The sequence below is a fragment of the Pterocles gutturalis genome, unplaced genomic scaffold, assembly GCF_000699245.1.
Source record: "Pterocles gutturalis isolate BGI_N339 unplaced genomic scaffold, ASM69924v1 scaffold847, whole genome shotgun sequence".
Taxonomy (NCBI): domain Eukaryota; kingdom Metazoa; phylum Chordata; class Aves; order Pterocliformes; family Pteroclidae; genus Pterocles; species Pterocles gutturalis.
Genome location: NW_010107576.1, coordinates 1 through 13864, shown reverse-complemented (window position 1 = coordinate 13864; position 13864 = coordinate 1). Strand labels below are relative to the sequence as shown.

The 13864-nt window shown below is 36.7% G+C and overlaps 1 protein-coding gene across 1 annotated transcript; it reads left to right on the top strand.

Annotated features, from left to right (window-relative positions):
• Nucleotides 1–1716: 1716 nt before the first annotated feature.
• Nucleotides 1717–13566, top strand: SCAMP1 (secretory carrier membrane protein 1; the record flags this gene model as incomplete). Its single annotated transcript, XM_010088128.1, has 5 exons — nt 1717–1809; nt 2084–2195; nt 5789–5917; nt 11609–11768; nt 13465–13566. Coding segments are annotated over exons 1-5 (581 nt in total), but the record flags the coding sequence as incomplete, so codon positions are not given.
• Nucleotides 13567–13864: the final 298 nt, after the last annotated feature.

The window sequence follows — 13864 nt, the reverse complement described above, 5'->3', positions numbered from 1 at the left end:
GCTAAACTACCCCAGTCCCGTCAGCCTCTCCTCATAAGACTTGAGCTCTGCACCCTTCACCAGCTTTTTTGCTCTTCTCTGGAGCTGCTCCAGCACCTCAATGTCCTTCTTGAGTTGCGGGGCCCAAAACTGAACACAGGATTCAGGGTGTGGCCTCACCAGTGCCGAGTACAGGGGCACAATCACTTCCCTAAGTCCTGCTGGCCACATTATTTCTGATGCAGGCCAGGATGCCGTTGGCCTTCTTGGCCACCTGGGCACACTGTTGGCTCATCTTCAGGTGGCTGTCGACCAACGCCCCCAGGTCCTTTTCAACCAGGCAGGTTTCCAGCCACTCTTCTTCAAGCCTGCAGCATTGCATAGGGTTGTTGTGACCCAAGTGCAGGACCCAGCACTTAGCCTCTGGTTGTCTTCATCATACAACACTAGTATTTCTTAGGATGACAAGCTTAAATCACCGAGCATTTCTGAGAAGGGAGTCCTCTCTGATATCTCAGTATTCTGTCAGGGGCTGATGTGTAAGGTAGAAAGATAATTTTGACTTGCTGGAATCAGCTGATCTTGCTGAGATGTGCTGCAGTATCACACACAGAGGTGGAGTTTACGCAGGTGTGATGTCTTCTCCATGTATTGCATTTGTGCATTTCAAAAGATGGTTAGAAAAGATGTAGGTAATCTGGGCCAAGTCGTAATTTGCCATGTTAGTGATATTTAGTTGATTCCTGCTTTATTTTAAGGTGCTTCTGTATTGAAAACATCACACTTCTCACTGTATTTTTGCTCTTGATTTCAGTCTTGTTGGAAACAAGTGGTTCTCTCTCTTAAAAGATGACAGAACATGGGAGTCTTTCGTGTGGCAAGCTCTACACAAAGAAAGAATTTTATTTTCCCCCAGGCATATTTAAGAATAAAATAACATCATAGTAGTGCTCTACTGATCTGCTTTGGTAAAGTTCAGTTGATAACTTCAATCTAGACAGTAGTTTTTTCCTTGCTTTGATAGCTGCTGGTTGACATTGTGTATGATACAGAGATGTGGAGAAAGTCGGAGAAGATGACAAACGGGAATAAGGAGGACAGGATTACAAAAAAAAAAAAAAGAAAAAACCCGAGGTACTAAAACCTTCTTGTAAGCTATATTCTTACAGGAAATGAGCAAGTGGACAAATTGCCAGTCGTACTTGAAACTAGATACTACGGTACATACTGGTGGAATAGTTAAGCAGTGGATTATGGATCTTGAATTGGAAAATATAATACAGTATATTGCTTCTCTTGTTAGACTGGTGATAAAAACCTTTGTTAAGTAGAAAGCTCTGGAAGACTTTACTAATAAATGGCATCATGTTTCAGAATATGAATAGATGACTGTTAAATCCAGCAGTTCTCTTAGACAGTAACTGTCCTTATTCATATTCATGTCTGAACAAAATTAAAATGCTACTTACTTTCTACTAATCCCTAAAGTTCCATGTGTGTTTGTGGCAAGTAGTGCAGTATAAAACCAAATAAGCAGAACGCTGCACCACAGACTATAGTTAACTTCTTTTTCTTAAAGGTTATAAATATTGTAGACAGCATATCAGATTTTCAGTTTATCAGTAACATTTCCTTTCAAACAACTAGATGGGTTCTTACAGAGTTACTGAAAAGATGTTTATTAGAATAGGAGACTGTTTCCCAATAATTAATCGTCTTTTGTTTTCTTAGCCTCCTCCAGGAAATGTGAAAATGCCTAATGTACCCAGTACCCAGCCAGCAATAATGAAACCAACAGAAGAACCACCTGCTTACACACAAATTGCGAAGGTTTGTCTATAACATTCAAGCACTAGGTTCCTTTTAATTATGATTATTTAATTACACTTCTGGAATAATGTCTTTTGTAAATAAGCATTGCTTTCAAAATGATTTATGAAAATTAATAACTGCCTTTAAGTAATCAGTTAATACACAAATTCATGCAATATTAGGTCAGTCTTCATCCATAACTGGAAAAGCTTAATTATAGAAAACAGACTTGGATTATTTATTTTGTCTTCATATTTTATTACCAATATCTAATGATCTTTGTTTTGTTTAGGAGCATGCTTTGGCCCAGGCAGAACTCCTAAAGCGTCAAGAAGAACTGGAAAGAAAAGCAGCTGAACTAGATCGCAGAGAAAGGGAAATGCAGAGTCTCAGTCAGCAGGGGGGTATGCATGAAAAAAAATACTTCTTTAAAATGCAGAAATTGCACTTTTCCTTAGAAACTGTCTTAGTTTTACAGTCACATTGTGAAACAGATCAAAGAGGGGGTTTCATACTCCCTTCAGGAAGAGAAAGTTTGTCTCCTTTGAGACAGGACAGACAGTGAACAAAACCTGGCCTATCCTGTGCAGATTTTCACTGTAAATATTTTAAATGTGGCGTCTGTTAAATGTTACTCTCTGCTATCAGCTATTTTTATTCTAGGTTAATATCTGTGTAATACTGTGGAACAGAAATGGATCATTTTGAGAAGAAGTAAAAGTAACTTCATAAGTAACATCTCATTGATTTATTTTCTGTCAGTATTCATAGCTGTAGGAGAATTTTTCTGTTTTGAAACATTTTCCTATCTTTTGCTGTGTTACAGAGATAGTATTTTATGGAATTATCAGAATATCTATTCTATTAATCTTTTATTAATTTTTCATATGACACTTTGGAACCCATAGTCAAAATCAGTATCTCATTTTGCCACAAACTGTAAGCATGCTGTGCAAAGCCATCATATGTATATCATATGCCAACTGCGTACGGCAGTTTCAAAAATGAGAAGATTCACCTGCTCTTAACTGAAGGTACTTTGCAAGAAGTAGACCTATAGGAATATTACTTTTCAAAAGGAAGAACTTTAGACTGAAGTTAGGAAAAAAAAAGAAACCAAAACTGTGTGCAAGGTTGACTTTGGTCTTTTTGCTTGTTTCTAGAATTCCAAATGGGTTATTTCCACATATACTTGGTTTTTTGAATACGCAGTGGTACAACTCCAGATTGCATAATTGCTTAGTAATTAAAATTCTCAGGGAATTTTATGGAATTGAGTATTTTCAGTAGGAAGGGACCTACAGTGATCATCTAGTCCAACTGCCCAACCACTTCAGGTCTGAACAGAAGTTAAAACATGTTTTTGAGAGCATTGTCCAAATGCCTCTTACACACTGACAGGTGTGGGGCATCGACCACCTCTCCAGGAAGCCTGTTCCAGTGTTTGACCACCCTCTCGGTAAAGAAATGCTTCCTCATGTCCAGGCTAAACCTCCCCTGGCACGGCTTTAAACCATTCCCATGTGTCCCATCACTGTATTCCAGGGAGAAGAGATCAGCACCTCCCTCTGTACCTCCCCTCCTCAGGAAGCTGTAGAGAGCAGTCATACGGCAGCATCTGGGAGTGGGGAACTGCTATTCTAAGGAAGAGAATTGTGGTGATATTGTCCCTTCATTAAACCATTTTTATTTTCTCAGTATTTGTTCTTTTCAATCTCTCTATTAAATCTCTGTACCTCTTCTCCCAGATAATGATGTTTTTTGTGTTTTTTTAATTTCCTTCTCCATGTATTGCCCTTCACCTAATTTCATTAATTTATATTGATGGTCTGGATTGATTACTTTCTCTTCCAGGCTTTAGGGACAGTTTTGTTCATCTGTATCTTAGAAAACGTAACTCTGATGATCCATGCATGTTTCAGGATATTTCTAAAATGGGTATTTGTTATTAGGTTGCAGTTGTGTACTTCGAAGTGCTTGAAGAATCCATGAATAATCTAAAGGATTCTTTAGGATGGCTGAACAGAGAAGAGAGAGCTCTTAAAACTTGAAGGAAGATACTAATTTTTTACCAAATGACTGTGTAAAAGATGCTGCAAATCAGGAATTGTATATTGTGACTGAGAACAGTATTATTTTCCTTTTGATTTGTTTTTTTCTTTTGTGCCCTCATTTGAACTCCTTCGGAAACACTGTAGAGTTGTCTTGATTGGAGGACAGGGTCTTTTGGAGTACTCTAGCTATTTTCATTCAATTTAAGATGCTGGCTGCACATCTGGGACACTGTTGTCGTATTCATATGCAGTTGACTACATTGCAGAGATCTTCAAATTTGTAGCTCAGATCAGCTCAATGGCTTCGGTCTTCTCTACTCAGGTCCTGTGCAGCATTGCATTTGAGCTAATTAAAGTGTGTTGCTTCTTATTTCAGGTAGTTCATTTCAGCATGCCTGAAAATCTCTTTCTCTGCTTTCATGGTGCTAGTTTGGGGGTGTATGCATTCACAGAGTAGGCATGCCATTGAAGTTGTGTTAATAGGTCTTGAGGTTGTAACTCATGTTGAGTGAAGAAACTCTGGGCTAACTCTTTGCTTATCAAGATACAATCTTGGAATATAAGTATACAAAGGGTATTTAGAAAAAAGACCAGCTGTCTTACCAAGCTGTCTTTCAGTCTCAGTTGAAAATTTTGAAACCTGTACCACAGCCTCAGGAAAGCGCATGAAATAAAATTCTTAAATAACAGCTTGAATTATTATAAGATACCTATATTTTTCCATAACTCTGTCTTAAAGCTCTCAGTCCTGAGATAAATAATCATATACTGCAGAATGAAGATCTGAATTATTATCAGATATTTTTCACGTAAGAAGTTACACAGTAGTTTTTAATCTGGATGGGAACATCACACTATTACGTTCTGTATGCTTGCTCTGCCAAAACCCTGCTCTGAAAGGCTCAGTAAAAATTTCAGTAGAAGAGGCAGAAAACTTAACAGATACTTAGTGCTTTGGACCTGTTTGGACAGAGCTAACAGCTTTGTCTTGTCTGAGTGAGGCACGTATGTAAGCTTTGCAAGTATTCTGTTCTTATTAGATAAACTGCTCGTGAAGATATGGTTGAAGATAGAAATTGTGAGCAAAACCTTGTCAGAATTTCAAATAAAGGTGCTGTTATGTTAATCTCTAGTTCAGTTCCACTTTCGGAATGTGGTGATTAATGTATCTATTGCGAACAGAATTTAAAATGCTAGGGTAAAGGTTTGTTGCAGTTATTGTCTCAGTTGAATCTCTGGTTCTGTGGTTAGTATGACTTGTGTTCAGCAGAATATCTACTTCAGCCTGTGAGCAGATCAGCATACAGGAAATCCAGGTGTCTGATACTGTGTCCTTTGTGGTGTCCTCACTGTCACAACTGTATCAAAATACAATGATGTTGTAGGGCATCTTCTTGTATCAACAACTGCCTTTTTTTATGGGCTTTTATGTGAAGCTATGACTGTGAACTATATTGGGAACTAGTTCAAAGTGTTACATATAGCCTGGTGTCAGAAATATCCAGATCCTGAGAATGAAGAATGTTTTTCAGTCCTCAGTCTTTGTGTTCAACAAAGTATGTGAGTATTTAGGGAAATGTGTATTTAAAAGTCAAGGAACTTGGAGAAATTGTTTTTCTACCCATATCTGCTTGTTTTGTGAATAATTCTGTTTTCTCATTACTTTGTAGGAACTCAGATGTCTGCTTTGTCTTTTACCTAAATAAAATATTGTACTTTCCTTTATCTGTCTGCACTTAATTGTATTTTATTTCTTAAGTTTATTTTCCGTATTATGTGAGGATTGCTGATAAAACTCGTGGGTTTTAGTAGTGCAAGTTATCCATATGCTTGTGAAACTCATGCATAAACCAATTTGAACAAGGCCCAATGCATACCTCTTTCTACTATACAGAGATTAAAACTGTATTATAAAGCTCTTTTTTTTTCCTTCTGTTTTGCAGGTAGAAAAAATAACTGGCCACCTCTTCCAGAGAATTTTCCAGTAGGTCCTTGTTTCTACCAGGACTTTTCTGTAGACATTCCTGTAGAATTCCAGAAGACAGTAAAGATTATGTACTATTTGTGGATGTGTAAGTATTTTTATTTTTTTTAAAATAATGTGACTGTTCAAACTTGGTACATACCTCCTACTTCGGCTTTTGCAACATCTGTAATGAGAAGTTGTTTTAAGCCTAGAAGTCAAATGTTGAAGTGAAATCTTTTTGTTAGCTTCAATTTTAAAAGTACTGAATTATTTCATAGAAACTTCCACAGAAAAAAGGAGGAGGATTATCCTAAAGCCATTTGGTTCTAGTATATTGCAGTTTTCTGGTTTAAGTATCTGTTGTTGTAAAATGAGCTTTGACAATTTATTAACTTAAAAATAATTTTACTGTTTGTAAAATCAGCGTATATATTAAGAAATGTAGTTCACAGTCAGTGTTAATAGACTTACAATTTTTAAGAAGTAGAATATCCATTTGCTTTATTATACATAGTTTTATCGAGTTTAATATAGGTTTTAGTCTGTAGCGGAGACTTAATATTATTTTAGTCTATCTTAAAAAGTTGTGTAAAGTAAATTAGCTGAAGAATCTAGTCCATGTTAAGACTGGCCTTTGTACACAGGAATGCTCTACACCATCTTTGTGGGGTCAATTTTGGCCTCATTCGGGTGCTGTTTTGCCTGGAGAAATGCTGGATGAACCAAATGTACAAATGCCACAGCATTTGTTTCTTCTGCCTTGTCCAGTGTCATGAGAGCCTAATAATTACTCTGAGATGGAGGAAATTCCAAAGATTTAGGTGCTGCCTTAATTTTTAGCATGCTAAGGGAATGTGAATTTCAGAACTTTTCTGTATTTTTTTCAGGGCTTCAGATTTAGGTAGCAAATCTCAGTAATTTTACCTGTTAATCTGGTAATCTTATTACTGTGATTGAACCACGTAATCAAAACACATAAAATGAGCAGTCAGCATTAAAACAAGTGAATTCCACTTAATCATAATCCACAGCTTTATATTAATTGCTGGGTCATTAATCTTCAAATAAGCAACTAAGTCCACTGTGGAATGTGTGACTAGTCACTCTCATAAATCTGACAGACATCTAAGATTTATGTAAAATCCAAGATCAAGTAGTCCAAAATTTTAAGATAGTTACTAATTCTGGCCATTTGCAGGACTGAATCCTGAAAGTGCCATATGTTTCAAACACAAAGTGAAGTTGGGCGGTGAGAACTAGACTATTAATACTGTTTTTCCTTCTTATGGCAATAAATAAAGGAAGCAGCAACTTTATACTATTTCAAATTATACAGGAGTTGTGCTTTTATACTAACATAACAGATTTTCTTCTAGGTAGACTGAGATTTTAACTGAGACCTCTTGCTCTTTTCCTTCTTTAGTTCTAGTGTTTTCTGATGGAGATTACTCAGGAAGGAAGGGAAAAGGCATACTAAAGGAAAAGAAAGACAAAATCTGTTACAGGCTAAAAAAAAAAAGATTTGAGTACAGAACTCTGTGCCTTAGGGCTGGCTGTGGGATCAGTCCTTGTGACTCTTTTTTCCCAGGATTGGATCTACATGGTTTGGCTCATTTTTCATTAGAGCAACTGTGCTTCCTCAGTGGACGCACTTGTTATCATAGCAAACCAGCCTGCTTCTGCTTGCTGCTCTGCCCTACATTTTATCTGCTCTTCCAGAACTTCCTAGATCTTGTAAAAGGCCTAGGGTTCTGTGAACATAATCACATTTGGATAAATCGAGTACTACTTGCTTAGCAGTTTGTAAAGTAAGTTTTCCTTTTTAGCAGCCCTAAGAACAAACCTTGTTGTTTCAGTTTTCTGTGTTTCCATGGTTAGAAGCAATTTTGATATCCTTATTCTTGGTCTTTATGTATCAGGAAACTTTTTTTACCTCTTTCACATCTATATGCTCCTTACCTCAGGAGAAAACAAGTCTGTTTGTGTCCCTATTCCATGAATTCATCCATCTTTTCTCTGTTTGTATCAGAAGTCAGAGTTTTCTGATTCCTTGATGTTTTTTCTTTGCATTTCTGCCCCCCATGGGGAGAACCATTTTTTGTTTTGTTTTGTTGTTTTTATTTTTAAGCTGATGGAGTGCTCCCATGTTTCGGTGAACTGCAGCAATCAATTAGCAATGGCTTTTGTCAGCTGCCAGTGGAGCTGTTCTATTCTGCTTTGGTTTCGTGACCATTGCTGGTTTAGTGGCTTCCAGATGGAATGACAGTTTTCCTGACTGTTTTGCACTGAGCAGTACTTTTTAGGTCTTTCTATGCAGTTACTAGTGAAATGTCCCATGTCTCTTGATGCGTATGTAACACCAAAATTTTTTGGCTCAAAAGCCTATGTTTTCCACCTACTTTCCCACAGGCTGATAGCATGCATGAAATTAGCAGTACTGATTTTCAAAGAATGTTTCTTATTTGAAGTTAACAAACCAAAGAGCTGGTTAATCTCACGGAAAGCTTTTGTGGCATTTGGGTTTGTTACTTTATATAGGTGGTGAATGTTTGCTTTTTCTATGAACAAGACTTTTAAAGGTTTTCTAAGACAAATTACTTAAACTGGTAGATGCTGATAGAAAAACAATACCCTAAAGTGCCAACTTCTCTGGTATTTTTTCTGTTTAGGAGAGTTTCATCTCATCAATCCTGCTGTCTGAGGATACAATCAATAGTAGATGTATCAGTCTGTGTTGATGTTTGTTCTGCCTGTTCCCAAGAACCTCCAAGGATGAACACTTCTTAAACTCTCCCAAGCCTGTTGTAGTGTGTTGCTGTCTTTTATGTTTACAAGCATATAATTCTATTCTCCTTTCATGTGATTGATCTTAGCTGTTGTGTCCACTGTTGTTACGGAGAACACATTTATCCCCATTAGTTGTCTCCTTTTGCCTAAACTAGCATAGTTTACTCAGCCTTTCTTTATACATTATGTTTTCCAGATGTCTCATTGTTTTGGTTGCTGTCTTACAGATTCACTGCTTGGTCCACTCCATATTATTATGTTTTTTTTTAGTGTGTAGCATCAAGAATTTTGCAATGTGGACTATGTCTAATACTTTAGCCGAAGTCCAGATGTACTGTGTAGAAGAAAAAAAGCGCCTTCAGATTTTTGATTACATGTGCTTAATGTTATGTCCTGATCTAAGCCTGTTTTAGAATGTTATTTTTTACTGTGGAAAATACTGTCGTTTGTAAGGTGTGTTTGCACATGTCTTACCCGCCTTCTGTCCAAAAAGAGCAGAACAGACAAGGAACAGAAGCCTAAACTACATTTGAAGTCACTCTGTGCTCCAAGGTTGTGTGTGATCAAAGTTCACCAGCTTTGTTCTCTCTTGCCAGTCGCCTTATGGCTTCAAAACCCTCTGTTTCATAGGCATCCCATTCCCCTTGAGGGAGTCTGTTACAGGGTGACAGTCCAGCTGGTCCCTGGGAAGAAGCGCTTGCTTTTGTCATGTATCATAGAGAGGGCTTTGGTTTCTGGAGAATACCATCAATAAAACATGACTGAAATGAAACTTATTACGAAAATCTGTTTTCATACAATCTCAAATGGGACTGCAAAATAATAATCCCAATAATGTAGGCAGCAAGTAGCATTGGTGCAGCTTGTGGTCTTTATGTACCATTCCCTTTCAAACATTAATGGATGATAAAGTGTAGTGAATTAAGACAGGGAATGTGTATCTACATAGGATTCTTCTGTACAAAGAAGCTTACACTACTAAAAATGAAGTTGAGTCGAATATTTATGAAAGTGATGTAATTTCCCATGGTTCACTCTTATTCTGGCATGAATGTCCCCCCCCCCCTTTTTTTTGACCTCAACTGCTTCCACAGCTATACTAGGAGAAGGCTTTCTTAGATCACTTCACATAGAGTACTGTATTAGTATAGCTGTGTAGTTACTGTCATATAGACATTGCATGTTATAGACTTCTGCCAAAGCCTTAGGTCATTTACACCCCCAGGTGGTCATTATCTTCTAATAACTTCCATCATAGTTTAATTTGAAGAGCCAAGTAGGTTGAAGGTACTTAAAACCGTTACCCTGAACATAAAAACACCTGTCTGTTCATACAACAGCAGAGCTTATCTAGGTCACTTAGGGATGGTGTTGGCTCAAAGAAAAATGCCTTTCTCTAGCATGCACCAGGCAGAGAGAAGGACAAGTAGAGCGAAGGGAGAATTGTCAGTTAAGTCCTGTGTCTTCGTCTGTAGCTTGCTAATACTTGTTTTTTACAGCTGAGATTTTCCGTGAAGGTAGTGAAATAGACTCCTGTATTGCTGGTTTTATTGTGTTAATAAGAGTCCATAGTGAGTGTGATGTTTCAACCCTTTTATATGCTAATGGTTTTATTTTAAAACTTGTCATTTTATCATAGTTACAATTAGCATAAAAGCAGTAATTTTGGGAAGTACAAACTCCACAAGATTGTGGATGTTTCTAGTAATCTAGGGAATCAGTTTTCCAGTATTGACTAGAAAAAGAAAGAATACCCCTTAGTGAGCTTTCTCGTACTTGTCAAAGCAAGGCAGGAATTTGGAGTTGTATTCTTCGTTGTGCTTTATGAGGCATACATACACAAATGCCGAAATGAGTTGCTTTGCTGACCTCTTGGGACAGTGTTAAGATATGTAGATGCATTAAATGCTTTTTATTTAAAAGTACAAAGTTTTCTGTTTCTGGTAACTCTTAAACAAAAATATGATTTGTTTCAGGGAAATGTTTTGAGTTTCATCAGCCTTTCATGCAATGATATGGGAATTTGCTTTAAGATATTTTAACACCAAGTTGATTTAGGGCTAATTTAAGTACTAGATAAGAGAGCAGCAAAGAGTTTGAGGAGTCTTTTTTTCAGAATCTATTAATCTTGCCAGTTCTTCTGTTAACCTTACCTTTCAGTAGAATGACTAAAATGTTTCCTTGAATTTAATATAAAAATCATTGCTGTAAGGAGCAGTTTGTGCGCTCTCAGTTATAAATACTCTACTTTGTCCTGGTCCACAGGGACCGAAACTGTCCTCTCAGATAGAAACATAACTCTTGAATTACTGGGTATTGCTGAACGAAGACAGAAGTTCATGTTCATATTATAAGCGTGGCAGAACTAACTTCTGTGTGAGATAGCATGAAGGTAGTAGTTGTAATGTTTCTTAATACTGCTGTATCTTTTTCTGTTCTAAGAACTAAATATACTTGATATAGACTGTGAAGTCATAATGCCAGTGCATTACGTTTAGTAGAAATTCAGTAGTTAACCTGTAACAAGGTCTGCCAATGAGAAAATGCTAGTATTGAGCTAAGAATGGAGCACCAAAAAATCAGATGTTTAAGACAAATGTTTTAAGAAATATTTGAATATGCAATATGTATTAAAGGATCTAGAACAGCTTCTTGCAGTTATTACTGTAGAAAAAGTATCAATTATTGCAGCTGTAGAAACCTCTTTTTCCGTCATTTTAAGTTTGAAAATGTTTTATTTTTATGACAAGATTTCTTCCTTTACCATGCACCTGATAGGATTTGAATTTTCTTGTTCAGTACTTTCACTTGTGAATACAGGGTTTACCTGAAAGTTAGAAAACTGTATAAAAATCAGCTTTTTGCTGAGGGTGTTGAGAGGGTATTGATTTATTGTTAGCATGCTGATGTTTTGTTTAAAAATGCTCAGTTTGCGTATTCCTTCAACAGTTGTAATAATTTATTGTGTAAACATAACTTAATCGAGACTATTTTGCTTTTGCTTCTACAGTCCATACAGTGACACTGTTTCTTAATATCTTTGGATGTTTGGCCTGGTTTTATGTTGATGCTACGCGAGGGGTTGATTTTGGATTGAGTATTCTCTGGTTCTTGCTTTTTACCCCTTGTTCTTTTGTCTGCTGGTACAGACCACTTTATGGAGCTTTCAGGTAACAACTTAAACTTGACTTAGGATATTTAAGAACTTGTCAAAATGCATTAACACTCCAAAATTTGCTTGTCATTATGGTAATACTTTAATATGCTTTGATGAGAAACAAGTAGTATGTTTGCCATTTAATTCAGTTGTTCTATTTGAAACATGGATGGCAATAGTTAGGGACATCATGGAATATCCTTTGGAGTATTTATAGCTTCTACCATTGACAAAATATTTCTAGGAAATAGTTAACTTTGTATTGGGCTGATAATGATTTTAAGGAAAGTTTTCATTAAATCTCTATCTCCTCACACCAAGAATTTGAGCAGGTTAATAGTTAAGCGTGTCTTAAATTTTTGGCTTACTGAATGAACTTCATAAAACTCTACACTTAATCTTAAATTGTTAAGTGACCTGCAGTGTCTGTAACTGAAGTAGACTGAGATTCTTAAGAATGAGTAGAGCAGGTGTACTGTAATCAAACTCTAGTATTTTTCCTAGCTTTTAGCCATCTTTGCAGACTTGACAAGCACAAGGTGTGGTAGCTTTGTGTTTAAGAATAGAATGGTTGGTTTGCATGCAAAATTGAACTTTGTTTTGGTGAAAATCAGCATGTAGACTTCTAAATCCTATATTCTTACAGTATTTCTTGGGAATTTTTGTTTTCATTGACGTGATTAAAGATATTCTCAAATGCACTCATTCTTGTAGAGAAAGACTGATGGCCAGAAATCACACTTAAACATAACCTTTAGACTAAATGAGATGGTGTTTCTTTTTGCTAATGAAGGAGGTATTGCTGTACCCACACATCATTGAGGAATCATATAGTTTAACTTGCATTTGCCCTATAGCTTTTCGTAGTGAATATTGATTGTTTGGAAAAGAAAAACTACTACTTGCATATTCAACTTTCAGTCAGTTGCTTAGCTGAAAATGAAATAATTATTGAACTGAACTGTTTGAATAAATAGAAGTGAACAAAATCCCTGCTGCAGGAAGACCTATCAACGTCAAAGTCTGGTTCTGTGACTTAACAAGTGATTTCTACTTTCTTTAGAACTCTGGTAGCAAGCATATCATGTGATCATTAGTTTCCATAGTAAGAAGTTGAGTTCTTTGTTGAGATTTTGCCTGTACTTTTATATATGTGTATATATACTTTTTTTTTTTTTTTTTTTACTTTCAGTCTTTGGCAGGCTGGCTTTTTAGTAGTTTAAACAGCAAACCTATTTTGTATATTTTCCTTTTAAGCAACAGCTCCTTCAGTGTTCTGGTCTGCACTGTGTTTCAGTAATTCCATATTAGATTTTATTTCCTTTTACAAGGAAGTATTTTTTTCCCATCCTGCCATCACTGTGAACTTCAGTCTGAAAGTGGAGCAGAATTCTGTTCTTCATGTAGTAAAACTTCTGTGTTTAGTGTCAGAGGCCCTGCTGCATGTTGAACATTACACTAAGGAGTAGTATCTCAGTGCTATTTTCACCTCTGTTAGAGGTGCAGGTGGCAAAAATACTATATTAAAGAAGCAGCTCTCGTAAATAAACACTCCACAGAACCACAGAATTAATACTTTAAGTCACTGTCAATAAATGAAAGCACTTTTCCTCTAGTTAATGCAGAAAAAAAAATAGATTGGTACTACAGTATTTGCAAAAAGTCACTAATTTCCTGCCTGCTTTAATTTTTATTCCCCTCTCTTTCAGGAGTGACAGTTCATTCAGGTTCTTTGTGTTCTTCTTTGTATATATCTGTCAGTTTGCTGTACATGTGCTTCAAGCTGCAGGATTTCAAAGATGGGGAAACTGGTGAGTATTCTCTTTGTTGTAATGTTTTACTTTCTGTAAGACACACTCATATTTGATAAAGCAACTGCAATATATTCTGTGTGTTTTTGCAAAAAACCAAATCTAGTATTGTCTGGAATTGCTACATTGACCTGCTGTGCCACCTGGCCAGATGGGATCCACCCGAGAGTTCTGAGGGAGCTGGTAGGGGAGCTTGCCAAGCCACTCTCCATCATTTATCAACAGTCCTGGCTAACAGGGAAGGTCCCAGAACACTAGAAACTTGCTAATGTGACACCCATGTACAAGAAGGGCCCTA